The sequence below is a fragment of the Equus quagga genome, chromosome 3, assembly GCF_021613505.1.
Source record: "Equus quagga isolate Etosha38 chromosome 3, UCLA_HA_Equagga_1.0, whole genome shotgun sequence".
NCBI classification, from domain to species: Eukaryota; Metazoa; Chordata; class Mammalia; order Perissodactyla; family Equidae; genus Equus; species Equus quagga.
In genome coordinates this window covers 99,196,024-99,220,266 of record NC_060269.1, presented here as the reverse complement: position 1 = coordinate 99,220,266, position 24,243 = coordinate 99,196,024, and the positions used below count along the sequence as shown (strand labels likewise).

Below are 24,243 nucleotides of genomic sequence, written 5' to 3'. Positions count from 1 at the left end.
AGAGGGCTACAGGAGAAGCAGCATCCTCAGTGGGGAGACAGGTTTCAGAGAGAGTAAGAAGGTGAAGGGAGACTGAGCATAAAGGTTGTACTAGACAGGGCTCTCCAGAGAAAAAGAACTAATAGGATAAATCTAGATATAGATAAGAGGAGATTTGTTAAAGGAATTGGCTCAGGTGGTTGTGGAGGCCAAGCAGTCCCACGGTCTGCTTGTCTGCAAGCTGGAGAATCAGGAAAGTAATGGTGATGTAATTCAGTCTGAATGCAAAGGCCTGAGTACTGGGGTCCAAGGCTGTAAGCTCTGGTGTGAGTCAGAATTACTGAGACCGGGAGTGCCAGTGTCTGAGGGCAGGAGAAGCCAGATGTCTGAGCTCAAGCAGAGAGAGTGAAGTGACCCTTCCTCTGCCTCTTTGTTCCCTTCAGGCTCTTGATGGATTGGATGATGCCCACCCACACTGGTGAGGGTGATGTTTTTTACTTAGTCTACTGAATCAAATGCTAGAGCCACCCTCACAGACATACTTATCAATAATGTTTTACCAGCTATCTGGGCATCCTTAAGCCTAGTGAAGTAGACACAAAGTTATGCATCACAAATGTGTTCTATATAATACACTTTGGAAAATGATGACCTAGATGAATATTAAGCACATACTCCTGGGGGGGAAAATCCTAGCTCTTTAAACTTGGTGTAATAGCTAGGAGATATTTAGCCTTGAGGTGTGTGGAAATGGAGCAGGGCTCACTCTGGAAATTATTGAATTCCTACAACCGTAACTTACCTTTTCCATCTTCTGAATCATGGAGACCTCAGGTGCCACTTTAGGAAACAGTATTTTAAATTTTAAACAGCGTAACATGAAATGCATGAATAACAGAGAATCCAGGGTGAAAAAAACAAAAAGCATGAATAAATACTTACCGATGTGCTAAAATTGCAGCCTTAGGCTTTTGAAATACTTTTCAGAGACTATTGCTTTTTATAGCTATGATAGCTACTTAGGTTATGGATTTTGAGCAAGCCAATCCTGAATTTCAAAAATGCTTTTAAATATCCACGATGTTAAAAAAATTAATCTGATTTTAGTTTCAATTAATTGCCAAACTTAGAATATTATTAAAAACTTCAAAGTCAGTTCATAGGCTTATAAATTATCAAGTATATTTTTAAGGCTCAAAATACATTCATGGAATAATATATGAAAGAATAAGCTCTAGTGAGTGTTATATAAAATTTAATAAGTGCAGTTTTTCATGGCAAAATGATATAGCTAACCATAAGAGAGTACCTTGGAAAGCTTTTATTTTCTTTTTCAATTGAGAATATTCATATAGTAAATCTAGCTTGAGAAAGTGCATGTTCTCCATTACAACTGTCAAAGATCTATCCAAATGGAAAATCTAATAAGTATGGTTTTAGTCTAATGGAGGTTCTAATAATATCAGCTTCAGATATTAGCACAGAGGTTCTAACAAGAATGTCAGCTTCAGTTCAGAGTCATACAATTCAAACCCCTGATTTCTTCTGTGAGTGCCAAAATTTGGTGTCTGTTGACAAATGTTGGTGTGTCATTTCTTCTATTAAGCATCTCTACCTTTAAAGAATATATGTTACATATGTGTATATGTGAATGTGCCTGTAAGTCTTTTCTCTAGCTGTGTATGTAGCTCAGGAGAGATACGGTGAATTGGCAATAAATCAGATGATTCCAAGAGGAGAAAGAATTGTGCCAAAACAAGAAACTCATCAATATCAGTTATTTCATGCAATACAAGGTAGGCAGAGAGTTGAGCAGACCACTGTAAGAAAAGTCTACTAAAACTTGAGATGTAGAGATGGCTACACAGACTCAATGCCCTAGGTCTTGAGAAATGAACCTTATATGTGATCTTATCAAGCAGAATGAAATAGTCATGAAACATGGTGAGAAAAACCCAAGCGTATTGCAGTCACCAGAAACCAGGACTTAATGGACATGGGAAAAGAGAAGAGAGGCACTGACAATACTTTATAAGTATGGAAGGACTGAAGAAAAGGAAGAGGAGAACAGTGTCTTCATACTGTCTTCGTTTATTCAATCCCCATTCAACAACGATTAGTTGAGTGCCTACCGGTTACTCGCCTAGATGTTTGGGATACAAAAAAGATAACCCCACCTTTGTGGAGCTTACATTTTAGGAAAGGAAAATAGTTAATGAAGTGATAAATTAAAAGGTAATAAGTACTGTAGAAAAAGGAGAGGTAGAGAAGAGTAATAAGACCGACAGTCCTATGGAGAGGGGCGTGGTTTGCAAGGCTAAACAGGATGACTGAATAGTTTTCATCGAGTAGGTGACTTTTGAGTAAGTACATGAAGGAAGTGAAGAATTCAGCCAAGTGGAATACTCCAGTAAGAGCCTTCCTGGCAGAGAGCACAGCTAATGTAAATGTCCCAAGGCAGGGGTATACCTGGGAAGTTTGTGGAACAAGAAAAGAAACTACTCTGGCTGGAGCAGAGTGAGCAAGAGAGAGTAATAGGAGGTCAGATCAATGAGGTAAGGAGTTTGGGGGCGGGCGGTGATATATAGACTCATGTAGGACCTCATAAGCCATTGTAAATATTTTGAGTAAAATGAGGAGTTGCTCTGATGAGAAAGGACTATAGAGGAGCAAGGATAGGAGCAGGAAGAAGAGTTAGGAAGTTGTTACAATAATCTAGGCAAGAGATGATGATGGCCTGGACCAAGGTGGTATAATGAAGATGGTGACAAGTCGTCAGATTATGTGTGCATGTGCAAGTGCACACACATGTGTGTGTGTGTATTAGACCAAACAGAATTTCTTAAAGACTTGGATGAAGAATGACAGAAAGAGAGGTGTGTGGTAGACAGAATAATAGCCCCTCAAAGGTGTCCATATCTTAATCTGCAGAACCTGTATGTATGTTACGTTACATGGCAAAAGAGAATTATTAAGAATTATAATAATTGCAAATGCAGTCAATATTGCTAATTAGCTGAACTTCAGTTGGGGAGACTATCCTGGATTGTCTGGATGGTGCAATCTAATCACATGAGTTGTTAAAATGCAAAGTCTTTTCCTGTCATTGGTGAGAGGAAGATGAGATGACAGAAGGATCAGAGAGATGCAATGCAAACAGCATTGACCTGCAGATGCTTGCTTTGAAAGTGGAGGAAGGGACCACAAGCCAAGGAATGTGGACGGTTGCCAGAAACCGGAAGAAGGCCGGAAATGGATTTTCCCCTTGAACCTCCACCATGGAATGCAGGCCTGCCAACCCCTTGATGTTGGCCCACTGAATCTTGTTTTAGACTTCTGACCTACAGAATTACAAGATAATTTGTGTTGTTTAAGCCACTAAGTTTGTGGTGATTTGTTATAGCAGCAATAGAAAATGTATAAAAGGAGGCATGAGTGACTCCATGATTTGGTCCTGAGACACCAGAAGGAATGAAAATTCTAGAGGAAAGAAGTTGGGGGGCAGCAATTTGGGAAGAACCAGAATTAAAATTTGGGCTTCTTAGATTAGAAATTTTTATTAGTTGTCTAACTGGAAATGTGAAGTGAGTAGCTTAAACATGAGTCTGGCGTTCAAGAGAGTCTACAGGCTAGAGAAATAAATTTGAGAGTTCATAAAACCAACAGTTAGATGTTTTTTAAAGACATGAGACTAGATAAGATCACCAGACTTTCTCACTGCATTTAGAAATTTCTGCCAGGTTGTAATTTAAACCCTAAATACGTCTATTCCAACTACCCTGATCCAGCCATCACTTAGAAGTAAATTCAACAGCATAGATATATTTCTTTTTTTATCTAGTAGTTTAAAAATATTCTAATAATGTGATCAAAATAAGGGTTGTGGATTTCTATATGATGTGGACACTGGGTTTCTTAACTATTTTAATTTACCCCTTGGAAAGGGAAACTGGTAAAGCCTATTATATGAAAATTAAGAAGGTTTACTTATAATGAAAACATTTGTAATAGCATTAAAAAAACACTTTCAGACACGTGAACTCATTTGTTTCACCCTAGAAGCCTGTTAGAAAGTATTTTCATTCTATTTTTTAAATAAGGGAACTAAGAAAAGCTAAGAGAAAAGTCCCACCATTCATGAATGGAAAGTAGAATTCAAACTCAAGTTGTTTGGAATGGAATCCTGGGTTCTTTTCACTAGGCCTTGAAATGCTGTGGAGATTCTGGGAAAAATAAAAGCCAAAGTCTTTATAATGATCTGCAAAGTCCTAGTGATTTTTCAATCAGCACTTACCCCTCTGACCTCATCTCCTACTACTGACCCTTCAACTACTCTCGTCCAGCTCGCTGTTCTCCTTGCTGTTCCTCAAATGTGCCACTTATTATTCCACCTGAGAGACTTTGAGCTTGTCATTCCTTCCTCCTGAAATGTTTTTCCCCAGAAAACTCTGTCCTTTCAATTTTTCCTCCACAGTCACCTCCTAAATGAGTCCCACTGCCATCCTCCTATTTCATACTATAATATGCTCTTCTTCATCACCTTTCAACATACTATACAACAAACCAATGTATTATGAATATTGCTCATTGTGTGTTTCCTCTGCTACAATCTATCCTCCAGGCAGAGGGCAGGGATTTTAGTCTGTTTTCAGACTATCGTAGTCCCAGCACCTAGAACAATGTCTGGCACATACTCAATACTCAGAGCTGAAAAGAAAATTGTTGAACCCCATGACCTTTGAGAAAGCTCTTTCTGTCATGTGCTTGGGGCAGAAGACAAGATACTGTCCAAGTGGTTCCCTTGATCTTTGGAGTAATTTGCCAGGTTGTGCTCCTTATGAAATGACAACTGTTGCATTATAAGCAAGTTCATACAACTCTCTACTTTGGATCTTGTGTTCTTTGTAGAAATTGTGACCTTGATTTAAAGAAATCAGATTGAATCTTTTGAGGTCTGTTGGTTATTCATAAAAAGATACATAACTTTAAAAAAAGATTATCTGGAGAATATAATAATTGCAAACCTTTACTGAACAGTTAATGTCTATCAGGCACTGTGTTCATTGTTTTTCCTGGATTATCTAATTTTATGTTTGAACAGTCCCATGAAGTATGTATCGTTATCATCCTCATTTTATAGTAAAAACTGAGGCTTAGGCACATTAATTAATTCACTCAAGTCACAATTAGTTAGCTGTAGAACCAGCATTTAAACCAGCAGTCTGATGGCAGTGCCCGTGCACCATAACTTCTCATGACGTTTAGAACTCGTATCCCTTTGTCATTGGTCTCCTCTCTAGCAGACCGACTGTCCCTTTACCTTCCACAATGGAGAGGTTTGTTTTTAGCCTTGAACTACTGGTGAGAATCTCTCCATGTAAGTCTCCAAACAGCTAATTTGAAAAGAATTGTTCTTTGTGTGGAAGTATTTGTATATTTTACATATACTTTATGGATGACATATTTTTTTTTTTTTTTTTTTTAAAGATTTTATTTTTTCCTTTTTCTCCCCAAAGCCCCCCGGTACATAGTTGTGTATTCTTCGTTGTGGGTTCTTCTAGTTGTGGCATGTGGGACGCTGCCTCAGCGTGGTCCGATGAGCAGTGCCATGTCCGCGCCCAGGATTCGAACTAACGAAACACTGGGCCGCCTGCAGTGGAGTGCGCGAACTTAACCACTCGGCCACGGGGCCAGCCCCTATGGATGACATATTTTAGCATCACTTGTTTATTCACTGGTGGATTGCATAAGAGCTTTGCTATTTTGGTTCAAGCTTCTGGAGTGATCCGATAGGGCAGGATATTAACACCCATGATGTGAGTATGAATAATACTTGGCTGCAAATAGTCGTTTTGTTCCCTGATATCAGAGTATTTTTGGGTTATTGGTAGATTAAAAAAAAAAAAAGTACAACCCTGCTCAGCCCCAGGTGAATTGTTAACAATCAAACAGTTGAAAGCTAATTGGTCAAATCAATAATTTATTTGAAACTAGGAATTGGCTGCAAGAGAACAGCTTTCTTGATCAACAGGGTTAATGCAGTAATATTAGTGTCGCCATGAAGTGGATGAGCAACTTTCTGTGCACCTGCCATAGATGAGGATGGGTGAAATTTAGGGGGTAATTCTGATTCTCAGGTACACTCTGTGATAATTTTGCAGGAATTTAGAGCCCCTTGTTTTATTTTAGAATTTGTATTATTGATGACAAATTCATTTCAATAGATTATGCTTTGCTTGGTAGGCAGTATTTTAATTAATTTTTAAATTTTATCTTTAGCTCTAAGTGAATTATTCAAAAGTATCCAGGCCCAAAATTATGATTTCTAATATTAGTTGATGTGGTGATAATACCTGTGTACCCTAGGGTCGTTTTTATATTTTACTGCATTTTAAGCAGTTTTATTTTTTAAGCTTTTTCTTTAACACTTTTTTAACAAGTGATGTCCTTTTTGACTTATGTTTTCATCATTTTTCAATTGATTTTTTCTTTTATATCTTACATTTAAGCAGCTTCATGAAGAAAATGTAAGATATATATACAGGAATGACTGATAGTTCTGCAAAATGTATTAATGTAAATATATGAGAAACATTTTATTTGCTAATAATTTGGGATATTATTGCACTAATGATCATTTTGCAGAAATACATAATGAACAGTTATTCCTCAGTTTGATGATTTATTGTTTGCAAAGGGAGAGTGGGTATATCAGCTAAAATTCTTCAAAATAAATGACTGGAGATCATTTTTAATGAGCTCGTCGTTCCTATCAACTTTTAAAGCTAAACTGTTTGTCTTTAGATTTCTGAAACTATGTTATTTACCACCATCAATGAGACATAGTGACCAGGATTCAAACTAGCTGTGGATCCTACATGAAAGCTGTGGTTTGGTTACATAATGAAGATAATGATGATGATGAGGCTGGAGACCATACGAGGACCATGATGATACTTAATATTTATCGTGAGTTACTTGTTAGGCCCTGTGCTAACAGCTTTACTTATATCATCTCATTTCTCACAGCATTCACGCAGTGATGTGTGGCAAGTCGGCCTCCCATTTTAGAGCTGAGAAAATGGAGACCTAGTGATGTCATTTAGGTATGAAGTTGCAGGTGGAGTTCAAAGCTGAGCCGATCTGGCTTCGCAGTTTAAACCGGTAACCTCGGCATTACGGTGTCTCCCTGTTACGTAAGGAAAGGCCCTCCACAGTGCCTTCGCGCTCGTTCCTCCCCACACTCCTGAGTCACCGGGGATGTGCTCCCACCAATTCTCCGGTAATCAGAGTTTAAAGCTGGCGGGCAGCTTTACACATTCTAAAAACTGAAGCCTCAGTTTTTTTTGCACACGTACTAACATTATCGCCATTTTCTCTCTGCCTCTTCCCAGTTCTCTGAGATGGACTTAAGCAAAAAGTCACCTCGCCCCCGCCCCGCCCTCCCATAACCTCTTATTTTGTTTTTTAGCAATTTTACTTCAAAAAATATTATAATACGCCCTGATGCGAGAATAGGAGACATTGTCACTTTATTTGAGCCTCTTTAGGGAAAGTCCAAGTAGCAAATGAATTTGATACTATTTTGCTCTGTAGGAAGAAAGAACCAGTTTCCATTACTCAGTGATGAATCTAACAATAAAATCTAGAGAGAGCCAGATCTATATTTTGTTAACATTTTTATTGCTACGTGCTCCCAATACAACAAACAGCATCAGTAGTGTACACTTTGATAAAAAGAAATTTTTAGCTTAGTAGAAAAGGAAGCTCAAAGTTCAGAAGGATAACGACTATGTACATCTTTATGGGAGGTGTATGTGTGTGACCATCTTTCTCTGTATTCCACTGTGGACCAGACGAATACACGCAAGAAAACTAGAGAGAATTTTATTCTGGGGAAATTTTTAGGAAAAAAGTGACTTCTACTTGAGGCTCAAGGATTCTGTTACGATCTGGAACTCACCTAATTTCTTTGACTTTCAAAAGTTTTGCACAAAGTAGCAGCGATTCTTTAGAGGTATAGAATCAATAGGTGAAGCTGTTAGTTTACCATGCTTAAGTGCAACAGCCCTTGCACATTCTGTGCTTTGAGCGGTTAACATATCTACATTTTAGTTTGCATAATATATTATTAGACAGTTCAGAAACTGACCTCAAAAGCATTATGGTGACAATACTTATCTTTCCTTTTTCTTTTAAGTGTAATTAATGAAGTAATTTATGAATTCACATATTTAAAACAAAAATGTTTCTAATTCACTATTTCATTAAACAGCTAGCTATCTAAGTCCGTACTATTTTATGTTTTGTTGAAGGGGAATAAGTCATCAACTTTGTATCAACTACTTTAAAAATGCAACAGGTTTGCATAACATCAAATTTGTTCCATTTTAGCTCCTTGATTTGACTGATGTAGTTTGCTTAAATATCTCTTCTATGCACAGAACAAAGCATGCATCTCTAATTACGTCTCTCTAGTTTACCAAAATATGTCACTGATATTAGCGTAAATATTTAGTACATAAAAATACTATCAAGAAAAAAAATCAACTTTTAATAAATATCTTCAGTTCTGAATTCTATATACAAGTACTTTACATCCACTCCCTGGAGAGAGCATTTCTGGCTTCACTGTGAGCGAGGTGACCACTGACATAAATTACTAGCACATTATTGCAGTCAGATGCATTGTGGTTGTGAACATTTGGATATGAACCATGCGGAAAATAAATATCGCAACCATTGACATACGCTTTCTTGAACCTATTTTCAAAGCCCCATTACCCTACTACACCACATGTCAGTTGTAGTTTGATGATGTTTTCCTCAGCTACCAAATATTTTTCCTTTGTTATTACTACAGTGCATTGCGTATAACTATTTCTACATGCCAGCAATGGGAACGTGAAAAACACGAGAACATAGGACACTTCGATAGTGCCCACTGAGGTCCTGATAAGAGGGTTTCAGTTTTGTCTTGCACAGGCTCATTTACTGGTGGTCTCTGATCCCTGTGACCACAAGTATACTAAGACAGCAATCCTATTCCTTTTTATTCAAAGGATAGAAGGTAACAGGTAAGATGAAATCTGTATACTTGCAGCATATCTGTTTTTTTCTTTTTCTGTAATTTAGGTATCACATTGTGATTAAACAAAACCACACAACAAAACCCTTTGTACTGTCAGTAGCTGCAATTCTAACTTCTTCTTTGTAATATTCTGCTTTGAAAATCAACCCATACAATGTCAAATAAGGCAATACTCAATGACAGGCACCTAGAACATCCAGAAATGTAATATAGTAAACAATCATTTGAGAACACATCTCTTAAAATAATACTGATTTCTGCAATATACAGTATTTACACAACAGCTGCAAATTTGCTCATACAATATTTCTAATATAGATAAATAGGAATACAAGTCTAAGAATTCTTTGCTCCATTTCCAAAATATTTTGTTAAACTGTTGGCACCTCTTTTTTATTTTTACTGTAACTTTTTTAAAACAAAAAAATCGGCTGATATACACAATTAGTTCCAGTCCCTTTTCTGCTTTAGAGAGTGACCAACACATTTAGCAACCTACTTTCCTTCTGTTTAATCTTTGGTGCTTTCTTCCAATGAATTCTGGTAAATGAGTCAATGCAGAACAAAAGGAGGACGAAAGCAACTAGAAAGTGAACCAGCACTTTTTTTCTTCCACTTACAGATGAATTGATAATCTATGGAGATTTCCACTTTAAACAAGCTGTATGCACCATGGGGAGAGGGAGGTTGTCCGGGTTTTCCTCTGACTTCCAGCCTTTTAGGTTCACTTTCTCATCTTTCCAAGGTGGATGATCTTACTGGACCTCTCTTGTCAATAATCTTTTCATCTTTCTTTGAGGTTCTTGCCTGAGAAGAAGCACCTATTGAATCACTGACTGCAAAGAAGGGGGCAGCAGCCATTTGTGAAGATGAATTGAGGTGGTCATGCTTGGTGGGTGGGGAGCCCAGTCTCAGAGTCTTACTTCCTGCTTGCTGACCTCTCCTCTGGGGTAAGTTAGCACCATCAGGTTTATTGTTTGGCCTGAAAGCAGCATATGCATCTGGACCTCCCACTGAAGAGATGCTACTCAAAGATTTCTTCTCAGCAAGGGTCTCCGAATGATAGGGAACCAAAGATGTAGGCATCACTAGAGATCCAGGGAGGTCACTAGGGTTAAAGATAGCATCATCATGAGTTTCAGCAGCTTCTGGAAGGTATGGTGGTGGCAGGGTGCTACTGCGCTTGCTACATGACTCACAGCATAACTTGTTATAACCTGGAATGGAGCAGTATCGTGCCAGCACCTCCATTTGACAGAATATAGACTTATCTCCCAAACATGGCTCATCTGCAAAAATTAAAAGAAAACAAAATCATACATACATCTAAACATAAAATAAAAAGAGGGAAGAAATTAAAACTGTGTATGAACATAAAAAGATCTAAGTAAAGTCTGACATTGATGGGAGTCGTCTGAGTCTTTGTATTAAAAATATGAACGTTAGGGGTCAGCCCGTGGGCGTAGTGGTTAAGTTTGTGCGCTCCACTTCGGTGACCCAGGGTTGACAGGTTCGGATCCCAGGCGTGAACCTAGTGCTGCTCATCAAGCCATGCTGTGATGGCATCCCACATAACACAGAGGAAGATTGGCAACAGATGTTAGCTCAGGGCCAGTCTTCCTCACAAACACACACAGAAAATTATGAACATAATGGCAGGAACGTAAATTGGTGCAGCTACTATGGAAAACAGTATGGAGGTCCCTCAAAAAATTAAAATAGAACTACCACAGGATCCAAAAATTCCACTTCTGGGTATTTATCTGAAGAAAACGAAAACACTAATTCGAAAAGATATATGCATCTCCATGTTCAATGCAGCACCATTTACAATAGCCAAGATATGGAAACAACTGAAGTGTCCATTGATGGATGAATGGATAAAGAAAATATGGTATATATACACAATGGACTATTATTCAGACATCAAAAAAAGAATGAAACCTTGCGAATTGAGACAATATGGATGGACCTAAGGCATTATGCTGAGTGGAATAAATCAGACAGAGAAAGACAATACTGTATGATCTCACTTATATGTGAAATCTAAAAACAAAACAAACAAACAAAAAATGAGCTCACAGATACAGAGAATAGACTGGTGGCTGCCAGAGGCAGGGGGTGGGGGGTGGGTGAAATGGGTGAAGGGGGTTAAAAGGTACAAATTTCCATGTATAAAATAAATAAGCCATGAGGATGTAACGTACAGCATGGTGACTGTAGCTCATAACACTGTATTGCATTTTTGAAAGTTGCTAAGACAGTAGATTGTAAAAGTTCTCATCACAAGGAAAGAAAAACTGTAACTATATATAGTGATGGATGTTAATTAGGCTTACTGTGGCGATCATTTTGCAGTATACACAAATATCAAATCATTAGGTTGAACACCTGAAACTAATATAATGTTATACTTCAATTATACCTCAATTTAAAAAAATGAACGTTAGGATGAATTCACTGAAATAAGTAGTTCTTTATATGCAAAGCACTTGGGTTGACGACTATTTTAATATCTCTATCAGAAATCTGCAGATTGAGGGTATTTTTTTCTTCCTAGTAGGAACATATATCCGATTTTAGAATGAGAAAATAGGATTCATTTTACCTACCACAAATATTTTTAGGATATGAAGGGGCATCTGTTTTTTAATTTTATGGCATTTCTGGCTTTCTAATAGAGTAACTTCTACATTAAATTTAAATTTAAAATGAAAATAAATATTAACGACCTGTTGGAACAAATTAAATCTTAAAAATATATTATCAAAAGAAAAATCCATACACTATCTTGATTATAAGAGTATTTGCCAGAATGAATGTAATAGTTTCATGTGTACTATCGAATATTCTCAGGTTATTTGTCATTTGAAAGCACAAATTTGCATAAAATGTGCCAACGTTCTTATGAACAATTCATGGTTCTTAAATTTAATTTCGTTGATTTGATAGCACCTTATATTTAAAGAGTACTAAAGTAACACTCATAAAACACCTGATACATGTGTGTGTGCACACACTATTTTTATTATTTTCATATTTTATTGATTTCATGTTATAAGAATTTGATTTCAAAAAAACCCAAGTGGTGAACTCATAAAAACTTCGGTTTGCACTTATTTCCAGCCATTCCAGGGCATATTCTATGCAAAGGCCATGCACATAGTGCAACACAGAAATACTGATCCCGTGTCCAATTAATAAATGCAAATAATTGTCAATTGTGGTATTTATGTACTATAATCACTTAAAATTACAACGTATTATTGGGTAATGCTATATTCTATATTACTATATAGTACTATATATATACAATATGTATACTTTGTATATATACTATACAGTGGATATATAGCTATATACTATATACTGCTATATAACTTGCCAAAGAAATTGAAGAACATTTTTTGTAAAGTTTGGAGAAAAAGAAAAAGTTCAGTTGGCAAGGCCAATAGAGGGCTGAAATTACCACCTTTACCTATTACCAATTACAAATTATAAAATTAATTATAAAATGACCTATTAGAGTTATAATACCATGTCAACTTCCCAAATTGTGGAATGATTTGTATTTGCCTGACGTATACAGATCTGTTACATAGTATGACGTGTTTGAATATTTCATATTAGCTAAGGTAATTGTCCAATTATGTTGTGAATGCCTGAGAATCACATTAATGGGTTTCACCTCAAATATCAATTCCTCATCATTTCTATATTACTTTTTCTAGGCCTATATGTTAAAATAAGGAAATTAATTTCTTCCCCTTTACATTTAAGGCTCTAGGCCCTGGAATGAGAGGGCCTTATTTGACCCTGTACTCTCCTTTCCCTTTGACGCTCACCCCCATCGCCCCATCTGTGGCCTGGCTCAAAGTGTGACCTATTCTCTCTGAGTTAGAGAGGAGTTCATGTGAGAGTCTCCCGTCTCTAAGTGTGTGTCCCTAGGCCCTGCAGGGACCAGTTCCCGGCCTGGGTCTAATTAGGGCCAGAATGTACTTCTGTAAAGAGGAGGAAAAGGGAGAGATATTCTGAGGAAAACAAATAAGAGCAAAGGAATACATTCACTTTATGGCAGTTTGCCTCGGGATAGATGGGAAGGGCTTAACAGCACCAAATGAGCAGTGCAGTTAAAACGGGGCCTCTGAGAAGGATTCATGACAAAATCAATCATTAGAATTAAGGAAGGAAGCTTTTTAGCCCTCTCTCTCATCATAAGGAGTTCAGGAAAAGGGTTTTGCATGTGGTCTCAAAAGGCCATTTGATTATAATAGCAGTTTGAGACTCTGATGAGAAGTATTACTTGATCGATATATGGTAGAAACATGTGGCCTTTTAGAGCTCTTAGAAGTGGCTTGTGGGCCTAGATTTCAGAATAGAGCAGCTAAAAGGCTGTGGAATCACTAACATAGTTATGTCATCTCAACAGCACCTCTGTTTTACAATAAAAACATTTTCTTTCAGCTAAAGAAAGAGAATCAAGCAAATTTTTGCTGACAATTCGGCATATTTACAGAAATAAAAAGCTCTACCAGCCACTAAGATCAATAAAGCTTACTCACAAAGTGTCTAGCCTCCTGGCAGTAATGCCTGCATAAGAGTAAAATATTATGGTGACAGTAAACTTCACAGCTTCTAACTGGGTAAAGTTTGTGTTTTGAACTTTCAAATATACATTTCAGAGAAAAAATGATTAAATATATAAATGCTTTGTCTCCCCCTCATGGTCATCTTTGTTCTTGCCATTACACATTTCAGATGAAAATTTATAATGAAATAATTCATAAGGTTTAAAAGACCTGAAGCCTGAGACTTCCTGAAAAAATAAGACTTTTGATAAAATAGTGCCTTGCCAATTTTCTTGAAAAAAAGAAAGTACCATTTAGCAGATGTCATTCAATGAATGGCTTACTTACAGAGTAGCCAATGAAAGGCAAGTTCTTTAGTGCTGAGTCTCACTAGTGTAGCAGAGTAATGTCCGCAGATGTCCTTGGGCACAGACTTAGGAGAATTGCATTTAAGAGGAAGCTTGTGTGGAGGGAGGTGGGGCAGGTAAGGAAAGGACAGAAGGGAGAAAATGTATGAGACGGGGAAGAGAGTGAGAGAGATGAGAGAGAGAGAGAGGAAGAATAGACAGGGCAGTGGAGGGAACAGGAAGAAAGAGAGATAGGGAAAGAAATAGAGAGTCAGGGGAGTAGAGACATGCGGGCTGGAAGAGAGAAAGAAGGTAGGGAAGTCAAGAGATAGGGAGACTGAGTGGTGGGGGAGATGGACACCGAGTGAGAGACAGGGGGAGGAAGGTGGAGAAAGGGCAGGAGGACCCTGAGAGAGAGAAAGGTGGGGGAGAAAGACAGACAGGCACATATGGTAGAGAACGGGGGCTGGGGTAGAGGCTAGGGAAAGAAAGAGGGAAATAGAGAAAAATGAGAGAGTCAGGAAGAGATGGACGGAGAGAAAGGAGAGGAGTGGAAAAGAGAGAGCAGGAGAAAGAGAGAGACAGGGTGGAGGTAGAGAGACTGGGAGAGAGGGAGAGAGATAAGAGAGAGTGAGGCTGAAAAAGCATGTGTGACAAACACAGAGAAAGTGAGCAACATACAGGCAGTAAATGACAGCAAGTCAGAGACACAGAAAGACCAGACCGACACAGAAAATGAGAGACAGAGAGCAAAATGGAGACACAAAATGAGACCCAGAGGACAGAGACAGATGTAAACAGAGACAGCAACATCAAAGGAGGAAGAAGGAGACAGTGTGACAGAAACTAAAACCATCCAATATATATTTTGTTTTACCATAGCAAATCAATGTATATTTTTAAATAAAATAGATACAGCTGTAGCAAGAGAGCAGGTTAGGCAAATTTTCACATATGTACATGTGTGCAAGGTGTCTATTTTGAAATCACTCTGCTGAAGTGCGTGTATATGGATGGAAAGATACTGGAAATGGCTTTGTGAATGACACTTATTCTTTACATGTCCAAATTGAATGATTTTAGTAAAATCAATTTAGTAAAATGGAATGAGGTTAGTAAAATATTTCAAAACCTTCTGCAATATTGTTCCTCTTAAAAAGATGTGAAGTTATAAAGAAAAATCACAGAGAGAAAATAAGTAACTCCTACTAGAAACACAAACTGACAGAAGCGACATGTACATGCCACAGCCCTCACCCCAGCATTACTGCCAATGGGACCCACAGTGGCCAGAGAGGTTATGATCATTAATGGGGGTAGCACATCGCCTCAAACACCTGCCTTAACACTGTATTAGCTAATATGTCGAGGGTGTTTTCCTTTGGTTATTTTTCAATAAGCAAATAGAAATTCCAGAGCTTGTCCTGAAAGGAAATTCTGCTTTTCGAGACTTAAAAACCATTGTCAGAGCAGTGAAATCAGTGTCACACCTACCATTACAGGGAGGCAGCTGACAGGCTCTGACCGACTCGGGCTTTTCGCCGTCGCAGTGATCTCCGGCCCTGCAGAGGACCTGCCTCACCTCTGTTCCTTCACCGCAGGTCACTGAACACTACAGAGACAAAGGCTGCGATTATAGACCTTTATTCCACCAAGACGGTCTTCCTTTCCCCACCCACATGCACACACATGCACACACACGCACACACGTGCACACACAGCTCTGAAGTTCTTCCTCTATGGATGCAGTGTTGCACAGTGGCTTTGGAGACAGAGAACCCTGGGTTTATACCCTGGCTCCATCCTATACCAGCCTGGGCACATTGCTTTCTCTCTGAAAGCTGGACTAATAATACTTGCCTCATAGAATTGTTGTAGGACTAAATGAAGACAAAAGAGACAATGTATGTAAAGCAACTGTGCCTGGCACTAGTACACATTTAATATGAAAGAAGCCATTATTGTAACATCAGTACATGCTATAGTTCCTAAAAACAGTGGTAGTGCCTGTTTCCAGGGAGCTGATCAGAGAAGTGGGCTTCCCATTCTGTCCCTTCCTTACAGAATTTCCTGGCATGCTACGCTGGTTAATTCAAACTCTTTGGAACTACTGTTACTATATTCCCATAAACTCATTTCTTTAATGAAGAGGCTGCTCTAAACTAAGCCCAGGAATGCCTATCCCGTTGTCTGGGTAGGAGTTGTAGAGGAGGGGCCGTTGTTTCAGGATTCTGAGGAGAATGAGACATGAGTTATCCTTATGGTCCTGTGCAGGTGACCTTCACTTTCCTGGTCCTTCCTTCCTGGGCTGCTCACCACTTCCTGCTTCATTCTCTGTGCTTTCTGATGCCTCTTTCTCCCATAAGCTCTTCTCCTATGGCCCCATGATTCCTCATTTTGAGTCTTTAGATATACCAAAGACGTGTGGCTAAAACTAGTAAAGCAACATGGAGTTGGCCAGTCACCAAACAAACATCATTTGCACAGGCCCCAGCTGGGTCCTGGGGAAACAAAGCTCACAGGTTGTGAGAAATGCGTGGACTAGTGGTAAGTGCAGACTCAAAGACAGAAGTCACACTACTTTGCCATGCACAGCACGCCAGAGGTGGGCCTCTTTGCTTTTGGAATGCAGAGGAAACACTCCAGAAAGGCAGCCCCTGGAGGGTGGTATTTTGGACTGTGGAGATGAGCCTTGGTGGACGACGGGGAGATGGTTAGATAGGAGGAGGCAGGAGGGCAAGCTAGCCAAAGGTAGGAGGCTCGAACCAGCATGGTCTTTTGGGAACAGTGAGAAGTTTACTCAAACTAGAACAAAGAGTTGGAATAAAGAAAGATAGAATAAGAAGAGTTAGCCCAGTGCCAAACTGGGGGGCACCCTGCATGCAGTGTCAGGGGTCTGGAATTTATCTCACAGGAATAGAGAAGTCAACAAAGATATTAGACAGATCAGTCAACTTTTAGACTCCTCTATGTCACAAAACACCCAAACGTGGTTTGCCTTGAGCAACTAATCTTACATGCAAATGCTATTTCAAAATATTAAATTTTCCTTAACACCTCTGGGTGCTCAATAATTACAAAATATGTGACAGTTTCTCAGTTGACACAAAGCCTACCTGATAATTAAGCCAAATTAGAATGTGCATCACATGCTTACATGCACACAGAATTCACACACCCACCTCATTCCAGGGCCCCGTTTTCCACTGGGCAGGGCAGGGCACTCTGTTACAAGGCTGGCGGCTCTCAGGACGGTCACCCACGCAGTACTTGCTGTGCACAGAGCGATTGGTGCCATCATGGAGTGGCTGAAGGCAGCGCACGGTGCGAAGCTGGTAGCCGGAACTCCCACAGGTTTTGGTGCAATGCTCCCACTCTTCCGCTACCCAGCTGTGTGTGTGGGGGGGGTAAGATTGAACACAGTCACTGGGACGTACAGCGTGCACCTTCCTGCACTGCAAGCCCAGACTTTTCTGCTCTCCGAGTGATGTGCAACTCAGTGGGGCACACTGCAGTTCTGGAAGCAGTTTCAGAAAGATGGATGCTTCAAACAATTAAAAAGTCTTAGAACTTTGTATCAAAAATAGGTCTGACACTTCTACTTTTAACGTCCTAGTATTTTTCTGCTTCCAGTGTCTACAAGACCTTCTCTTTTCCTAAAGGATGATCTACAAAGGGTTTCTGAAACTCATCTTAAGGTTGCCCATGTAGGTTGAGGCATGATAATTTTAAAAAATAGCACCAATTCACTTTCAGCCACATTGCCTAATGGTGTGAAACATCTGAAAGGAAAGTGATACAGGGATCCATCTATGCTTGCTCAGCTAAGACATACTGATTTGGCTGCTGCTGCTTTTTCATGAAATCATGACCTTACTCATGTTTTAATATCCTAACTGGAATGACTGTTTCATTTCTACAGTTTTTGCTGTGAAGGCTGACATATCTATCCTCTTTGGAAAATTCAGTTCTTTGTATTGGCCCTTACTGGGCTTGACAAAAAGGTGACAGTAGTGTGTATCCAGGGTCTGGCATGAAACTGCTTCCATGAATGCACCTGATGGAAATATTTCAAAAAGATTACCCATGGGACATTCCCAAATTCTAGTGTCAATGTCAATGCCCCCAGCACTCCAAATCAGCTGTGGATTTGATATTATAGACAGTTCTCCATTACATATGGTTCCCAGGTCCCAAGGGGCTGTCACAATTGATTCCATCTGATTAATCAATCGGTCAGAAAGTAATGGAGGCATACTATTTGTCCTTTCCAAAGTTACTTTCCCTCTGCAAGATTTTTCTTTCCCTATATATGGGGTAACAAAACACAACCATGCTAAACCCTTGGCAGTGTTTTGTATTCACAGTTTAAGACTGTCCTGGCTTGTAAAACTTGCAGCAGAATGTATCGTGGCAACTAAGATACTTTACTCAATTTTGAAGACCTCAATAGTGACTCTCATTTGAAGATAGATATTTTATGAGAAGTATACACTTCAGAGTCATAGACACTTCTGGTTACCTTTATTCCCTCCTGAGATTCCTAGAATGACAATAAAGGAGAAAAATGGCATAAACCCATAAAGACAAAAAAAAAAAAACTGTAGAGGAAACCACCACTAGATAATTTTGGAATCTGGAAAGCAATCATATATAAGGCAGCAGACTCTTATGTCTGCTGAGTAATCAACAGACCTAAGAAGGATGAAGTCTAATTCAGCAGTATAAGCTGAGAAGCAAACTGACGTGGCTGCAGAACTTCACAACAGGACAGGGATTAGTGGCCTCAGGTGAAAACAGGGGGACTGATGGAAAGTCTGTTTGGAAGCGATTAGATCTCCTGATCCTCTGCCCCACTGAGTGATTGCCCCTCCTCCAACCCAGCAGAAAACTTGAGGTTTATCCTCTGTAGGTGAACCTGACTTTTAACTGGTAGACAACAGACATAGACAAGACACAACAGAGAAAGAGTCCACTGTGGAAACAGAGGGTTATGTAAAAATCCACATATGGACTGGGGAGACGACCCTAGCTGCCTACACACATACAACTTCCAGAACAGCTATTAAACAGGCTTATATCTCTTAGGCAGGAGATTGATTCTGCTCTATGGAAGTTGGTCATTTCATTAGAAAAGCCCTAAATATACAAATCATTGAGGGTCTTTCAATGAAATAGCCCAGCCAGCCCATCCTACAGTGAAGTCCATCAGCAAACAAGTCTTGACTGTAAAGCAAGTGTCCAGTCAGCCTTTTTAATGCTACATTCTTACAGGTGCGTGAACAGCCAACGAGCACCGGACACTGAAAGCCTCTAACACAAATGATGGAGGGGAAAAAAGAAACAGAAGAAAAGAACCCAAAAGAAATAATTCACGAAAAAGGAAATATTTAATATCCTAAAAGAGATCATAGAATATATTACATCTGTGAAATATGAATCAAATGCCTTGAAAAAGTAACATTTGAGGAACAAAACAGAAAGCTTGGATATCAAAGCTCTCACAGGCATTAATGACATGAATAGCAAAAATGAAACATTCAGCAAGTGGAACAATAAACAATGAGAAAAGAAAGAAAAGCAAATTAGACCTGTCTAGGAAGCCTAACCACAAATACCCCAGAAAGAAAGAATGCTGAAAAATATAGGGGAAATTTTTCAGAGAAAAAATACAAGAAAATCTCCCAGAGTTGAAAGATATTGGTTTTGTGTTTTAAAATGTTTACAAGTACACAGAACAACGGATAAGAAAAGATGAACACCAAGGCAATTTCATCAATGTGAAATTTCAGGGCATTAGGAACAAAAAGAAGACCCTACAAACTTTGAAAGACAAGTAAAAAGTAGGTCACATAGAAAGAAGTGAGAATCAAAATAGCAAATGACTTTTCAACAGCCACATTGGAGACTAGAAAATAGTGCAATAATGATTTGAAAGTTCTGAGAGAAAATATACTATAGTTTGGAGTTGTATACATACTTGCGTGTGTCCAAATGATCAGAGTGAGAGTAGAATTAAGACTTTTTTCCCCATTGAATTAAGACTTTTTATATGCCTTACACTTTAACGTCTCATATACTTTTCTTAGGTATTTAAGAATTTAGTTCTTAATTAAAATTCTTACATTGTATATACCTTTTTTCATGAACTGACTGGAAGATGTGACCTACCAGAACAAATGGATACACAAAAAGATGAGAGAAGGAGCTGGCCCAGTGGCATAGTGGTTGAGTTTGCCCACTCTGCTTTGGCGGCCCACGGGTTGTGGGTTCGGATCCCAGGTGTGGACCTAGCACAGCTCGTCAAGTCACACCATGGTGGCATCCCACATAAAGTGGAGGAAGATTGGTGCAGATGTTGGCTCGGTGGCAGTTCTCCTCAAGCAAGGCGAGGAAGATTGGCAACAGATGTTAGCTCAGGGCCAATTTTCTTCCCCCCACAACTCCCAAAAAAATATAAGAGAAGGAATGCAGGAAACAGGACATCTAATACAAGAGAGAGGCATTAGAAATCTCTAGGAGGATGGGAAAAAGAAACCCCAGGATGAAAGCTGTGTTGAAGTGCAGGGCAGAGCCGGAACATGGAGAACTCTGAGAGATGCCTCCAAGAAGACACAAGTGACAGGACACTTGAGTGTTTAGTATTTAGAGGAGACTGGTACTCATGGAAGAGATTTGGGGATGAATTAGTGAAAAGTAGTAGAAAACAAAACATAAAAATCAAGACATTCATTAACTGTAGAATAAATAATGTTTGACAAGAAAAGAAAGATAATGAGTACACTAAATGACTGTTAAAAGAGATATAAGGTTTTAAAATAATATAAACACTGAATGTTAATATCAGTAGAAGATTGGTTACATCAATATTGGGAGAATTAGGGAAGGGAGCAGTGTGGCCTGTGGGTGTGCCTTTGAGGAAGAATGCTACATCCTCACACTTCACAGAGGAAATTCACTATACAGAATGTCTAAAGCTTCCCCCTTTCCCCCTGAAAAAATTCAAGAAGTAAAAGTAAAAACATTTTACTTAGAGAGATGGAGATAAGTAATTACCAAATATCAAAAGAAGCATAATATCTGAAATCAGTTGTTTTTGAGGACAGAAATACGATAAAGGGCAGGAAACCAACTTTACATAAATCCTGTGAAATAATCTGACTATTTAAACCTGGGACACGTATTAGCTTTGCCTAAAAATAAAACTAAATCTAAAAAGAGCTAAAGACATTTAAATCTCTAGGATTTTGAGCTCAGGATATGGTAGTTAAAATGCTTACAGTGGATGTGTACACTCTTGAATATTGCACATTCTTCTAATTGGTTTTGGCTTTTTGTTGGCCTCACAGAAGCTGCGATGAACCATTTTATTATCACTTTTCCTGCGGCATCCGTATTTAGTGTACTGGAAACCTGGAAAGGGAAATATATTTCTTTGGATTTAATCACTTATTCATTCTGTTATATATTTGATCATCCATTCATTCAACAAATACTGAGTGCATACAATAAGTCAGGCACTGTTCTAGGTGCTGAAGGACCAGAAGCGAATTAAATAAACAGAAGTCCTTACCTTCTCAGAGTCCACATTTAATAAATATTGCAAATGATTAAATAGCAACTGCACACTTGATAAGGAACTAGACCCTGAATATACACAGTCTAGTGTGAAAGACAGACATGAAAACCACTGTGACAATAGCCAGGCACATAGGCTTTTGCAGAGCTATGTAAATACTTCACAGTAGAGGGCACCAGAGGGACACAGAAGGGAACATCTCCAACTCAGCTGGAGAAGGGGCAAGGAACAAGATCAGCACTTCCTTGGGCAGAATCTTGAAGTTCAAATGGTATTAGGTAAAGGGAACAAAGCAGAATAATACTCCAAGCAAAGGAAATGACATATAGAAAACTGCAGCTCTCTTTGAGTGGCTGAAGTATCATGTGTGAAGAGGGTGGGAGATAGGAGAGGATCTGATCTTAAAAGCCTTGAGTACCAGACAAGCATTTGAATTTTATCCTGAAGGTCATAAGGAGCTGTTGAAGGTCTCCCCAACCACCAACTTTGACACTTGTAAAAAAATATATACATGTATATAATTTTTTATTTTGAAAAATTTCAAACCTACAAAAAAGTTATAAGGAAAACACAGTAAACATTTGTATGCCTTGCATCTAGATTAACCTTGTGTTACTATGTCACCGTATTTAAGATATATATATGTATTTATATATATATATAACATATAATTTTGCTGAACCATTTGCGAGTAAGTTGCTGACATCCTGATCCTTCATGTCTAAATACTTCAGCATAATACTCGTAATAAGTACATTCCCTTGCCTAGCCACAATATAATTCTTAAAATCATGTTTAACACAGATCTAACATTTTTATCTAATATTGAGACCATATTCAAAATTTGTCAATTGTCCCTATAATGTTCTTTATAGCAATGTTTTTCCAATCAAGGATCACATAGTGCATTTAGTTGCCATGGAATTAATCAGGAATAGTTTCTGAGCCCCTTTTTATCTTTAATATTTTTGAGGTGTACAGGTCAGTTGTTTTATAAAATGTCCCACAATTTGGGTTTATTTAATTGTCTCCTAATATTAGATTGGGGGTTATTCACTTTTGGTAAGAATACTACATAAATTATGTTGTGTCTTCCAGGTAACACATTAGGAGAGTGAAGGATTTGAATCGGGGAAATAAGGTAATTCTACTCATTCATTCATTTATTTATTCATTCATACAAGAAAGATTATCTTGGAAATGAAGGAAGAGAAAAAAAATCAAAATTAGTTGACCAGTTAAGAGACTTTTGCAATAATCTTCCATTCCAAAATTGTGAAAGAAGCCTGGTGAGGAAGGAGTAGATGTGATAGATATTAAAACGGTGTATCTGATAAATCTTGGGACCAAGTAGATTCTGAGCGTTCAGCAGAAGAGAGGATCTAAATTAAATAAGCATCTTGTAATGGATAAAGGTTGTTTTAAACAATTAACTAAAAACATTTTATGCCCCTCCAAAAAAAAACCAGTTTAGAAATACATTCTTGAATTTAAAATTATAAAACAAATGGTTTACCCAGGCATTCCTTACTATGAATAATTTTTTGGTCTCAATTGTTAAGTATCATTATTGTGAGAGCCCCTTGCGTTCTCCTGCCTGTCAGGGAGAATTCTGTTTAGGCCAGCTCAGTTTTGGAACATCTGTTAGGCTAGCTCACTTCTGAAGCATTTGCTGTTCAGAACTAGAGGAATAGATGACAGGAGAAAATGAGAAACTCTGAGAACAGCTTAATAGATCTACTCTAGAGAGGGCAGAGAGGCAGCATAATGTAGTAAGAGAATGTACTCAGAGGCCAGACCACCTGGGTTTGTATCCTATGTCCTGGGCAGCCACTTATCTTCCCTGTGCTTCAGTTTCCCCATCAGTAAGTACAACAGAGATAATGATAGTAGCGATCTCATAGAGCCATTGTGAGTACTCATGCATTAATATATAAAGCATTTAAAACAGTATCGGGTACATAGTCAGTGTTATGAAACTAATAGCTCTTTTATTATTAACATTGATAGAAAAGATATGCGTAGTTATAGGAAGAAAAAGTTAAGGAGAAGGAAGGCGAGAACCAGAGGACACTGAATTTGGGAGAGTTCTGGAGTTTGGGTAGAGTAAAGCGTTTAAAGTACCACCTGCAGGTATGTCAGACATAAAGAAACCAAGGGAAAAGGACAAGAGGATTTTAAGAAGGTCTCCTGTTGTGAGGAATGGATTCTTATCCTTTGCAGATTCTGCCATTCCAGTAAAAATGCTTTGTATTCATGTTTCGGTTGGTATGTTTGGTATTTCTCAGATTGTGGCCTCAATCAGAGACCATCCTTAAGGTCTAAGCAAGAAGATTGGCTTTTATATGAATTACATTTTAATGTAACAAATGTGTTCAATTGTTACCTCCACCACAGGGTTTGGAACACTGAGACCAGCTCTTCAAAGCCCACTCAAAAGTATCTACTTCTTCCTGGATGACATTGTTGTTGTTGATTGTAGGTGCGGAGTCTTCATGGATGATGTACTTATACGTCAGGCTAGAGCGGGTATCGTTCTCCTGCGGTATAATCTAACATACACATGAAATAAATATGTAAATCACTTGAGAGAGTTTTAAATTTTGAATGAAAAATTACAAATACTTCAGAATATTTCTCTTATTAAAACTGGAAGACTTTCAAGTAGCTTCTAAAAAC

At 38.5% G+C, this 24,243-nt stretch overlaps 1 protein-coding gene across 1 annotated transcript in view; it reads right to left on the bottom strand.

Moving 5' to 3' along the window:
- Positions 1–7,641: 7,641 nt before the first annotated feature.
- The window catches only part of LOC124236803 (A disintegrin and metalloproteinase with thrombospondin motifs 3), a 73,077-nt gene continuing 56,475 nt past the window's right edge, over positions 7,642–24,243 (bottom strand). Inside the window, exons 15-19 of the mRNA XM_046655753.1 lie at positions 23,951–24,116; positions 21,266–21,398; positions 17,168–17,375; positions 15,480–15,597; positions 7,642–10,359 (exon numbers count right to left, since the gene is read on the bottom strand). Coding sequence (XP_046511709.1) covers positions 9,803–10,359; positions 15,480–15,597; positions 17,168–17,375; positions 21,266–21,398; positions 23,951–24,116 — 1,182 coding nt within the window. The 3' untranslated portion in view covers positions 7,642–9,802. The remainder of the gene's footprint in view (positions 10,360–15,479; positions 15,598–17,167; positions 17,376–21,265; positions 21,399–23,950; positions 24,117–24,243) is intronic.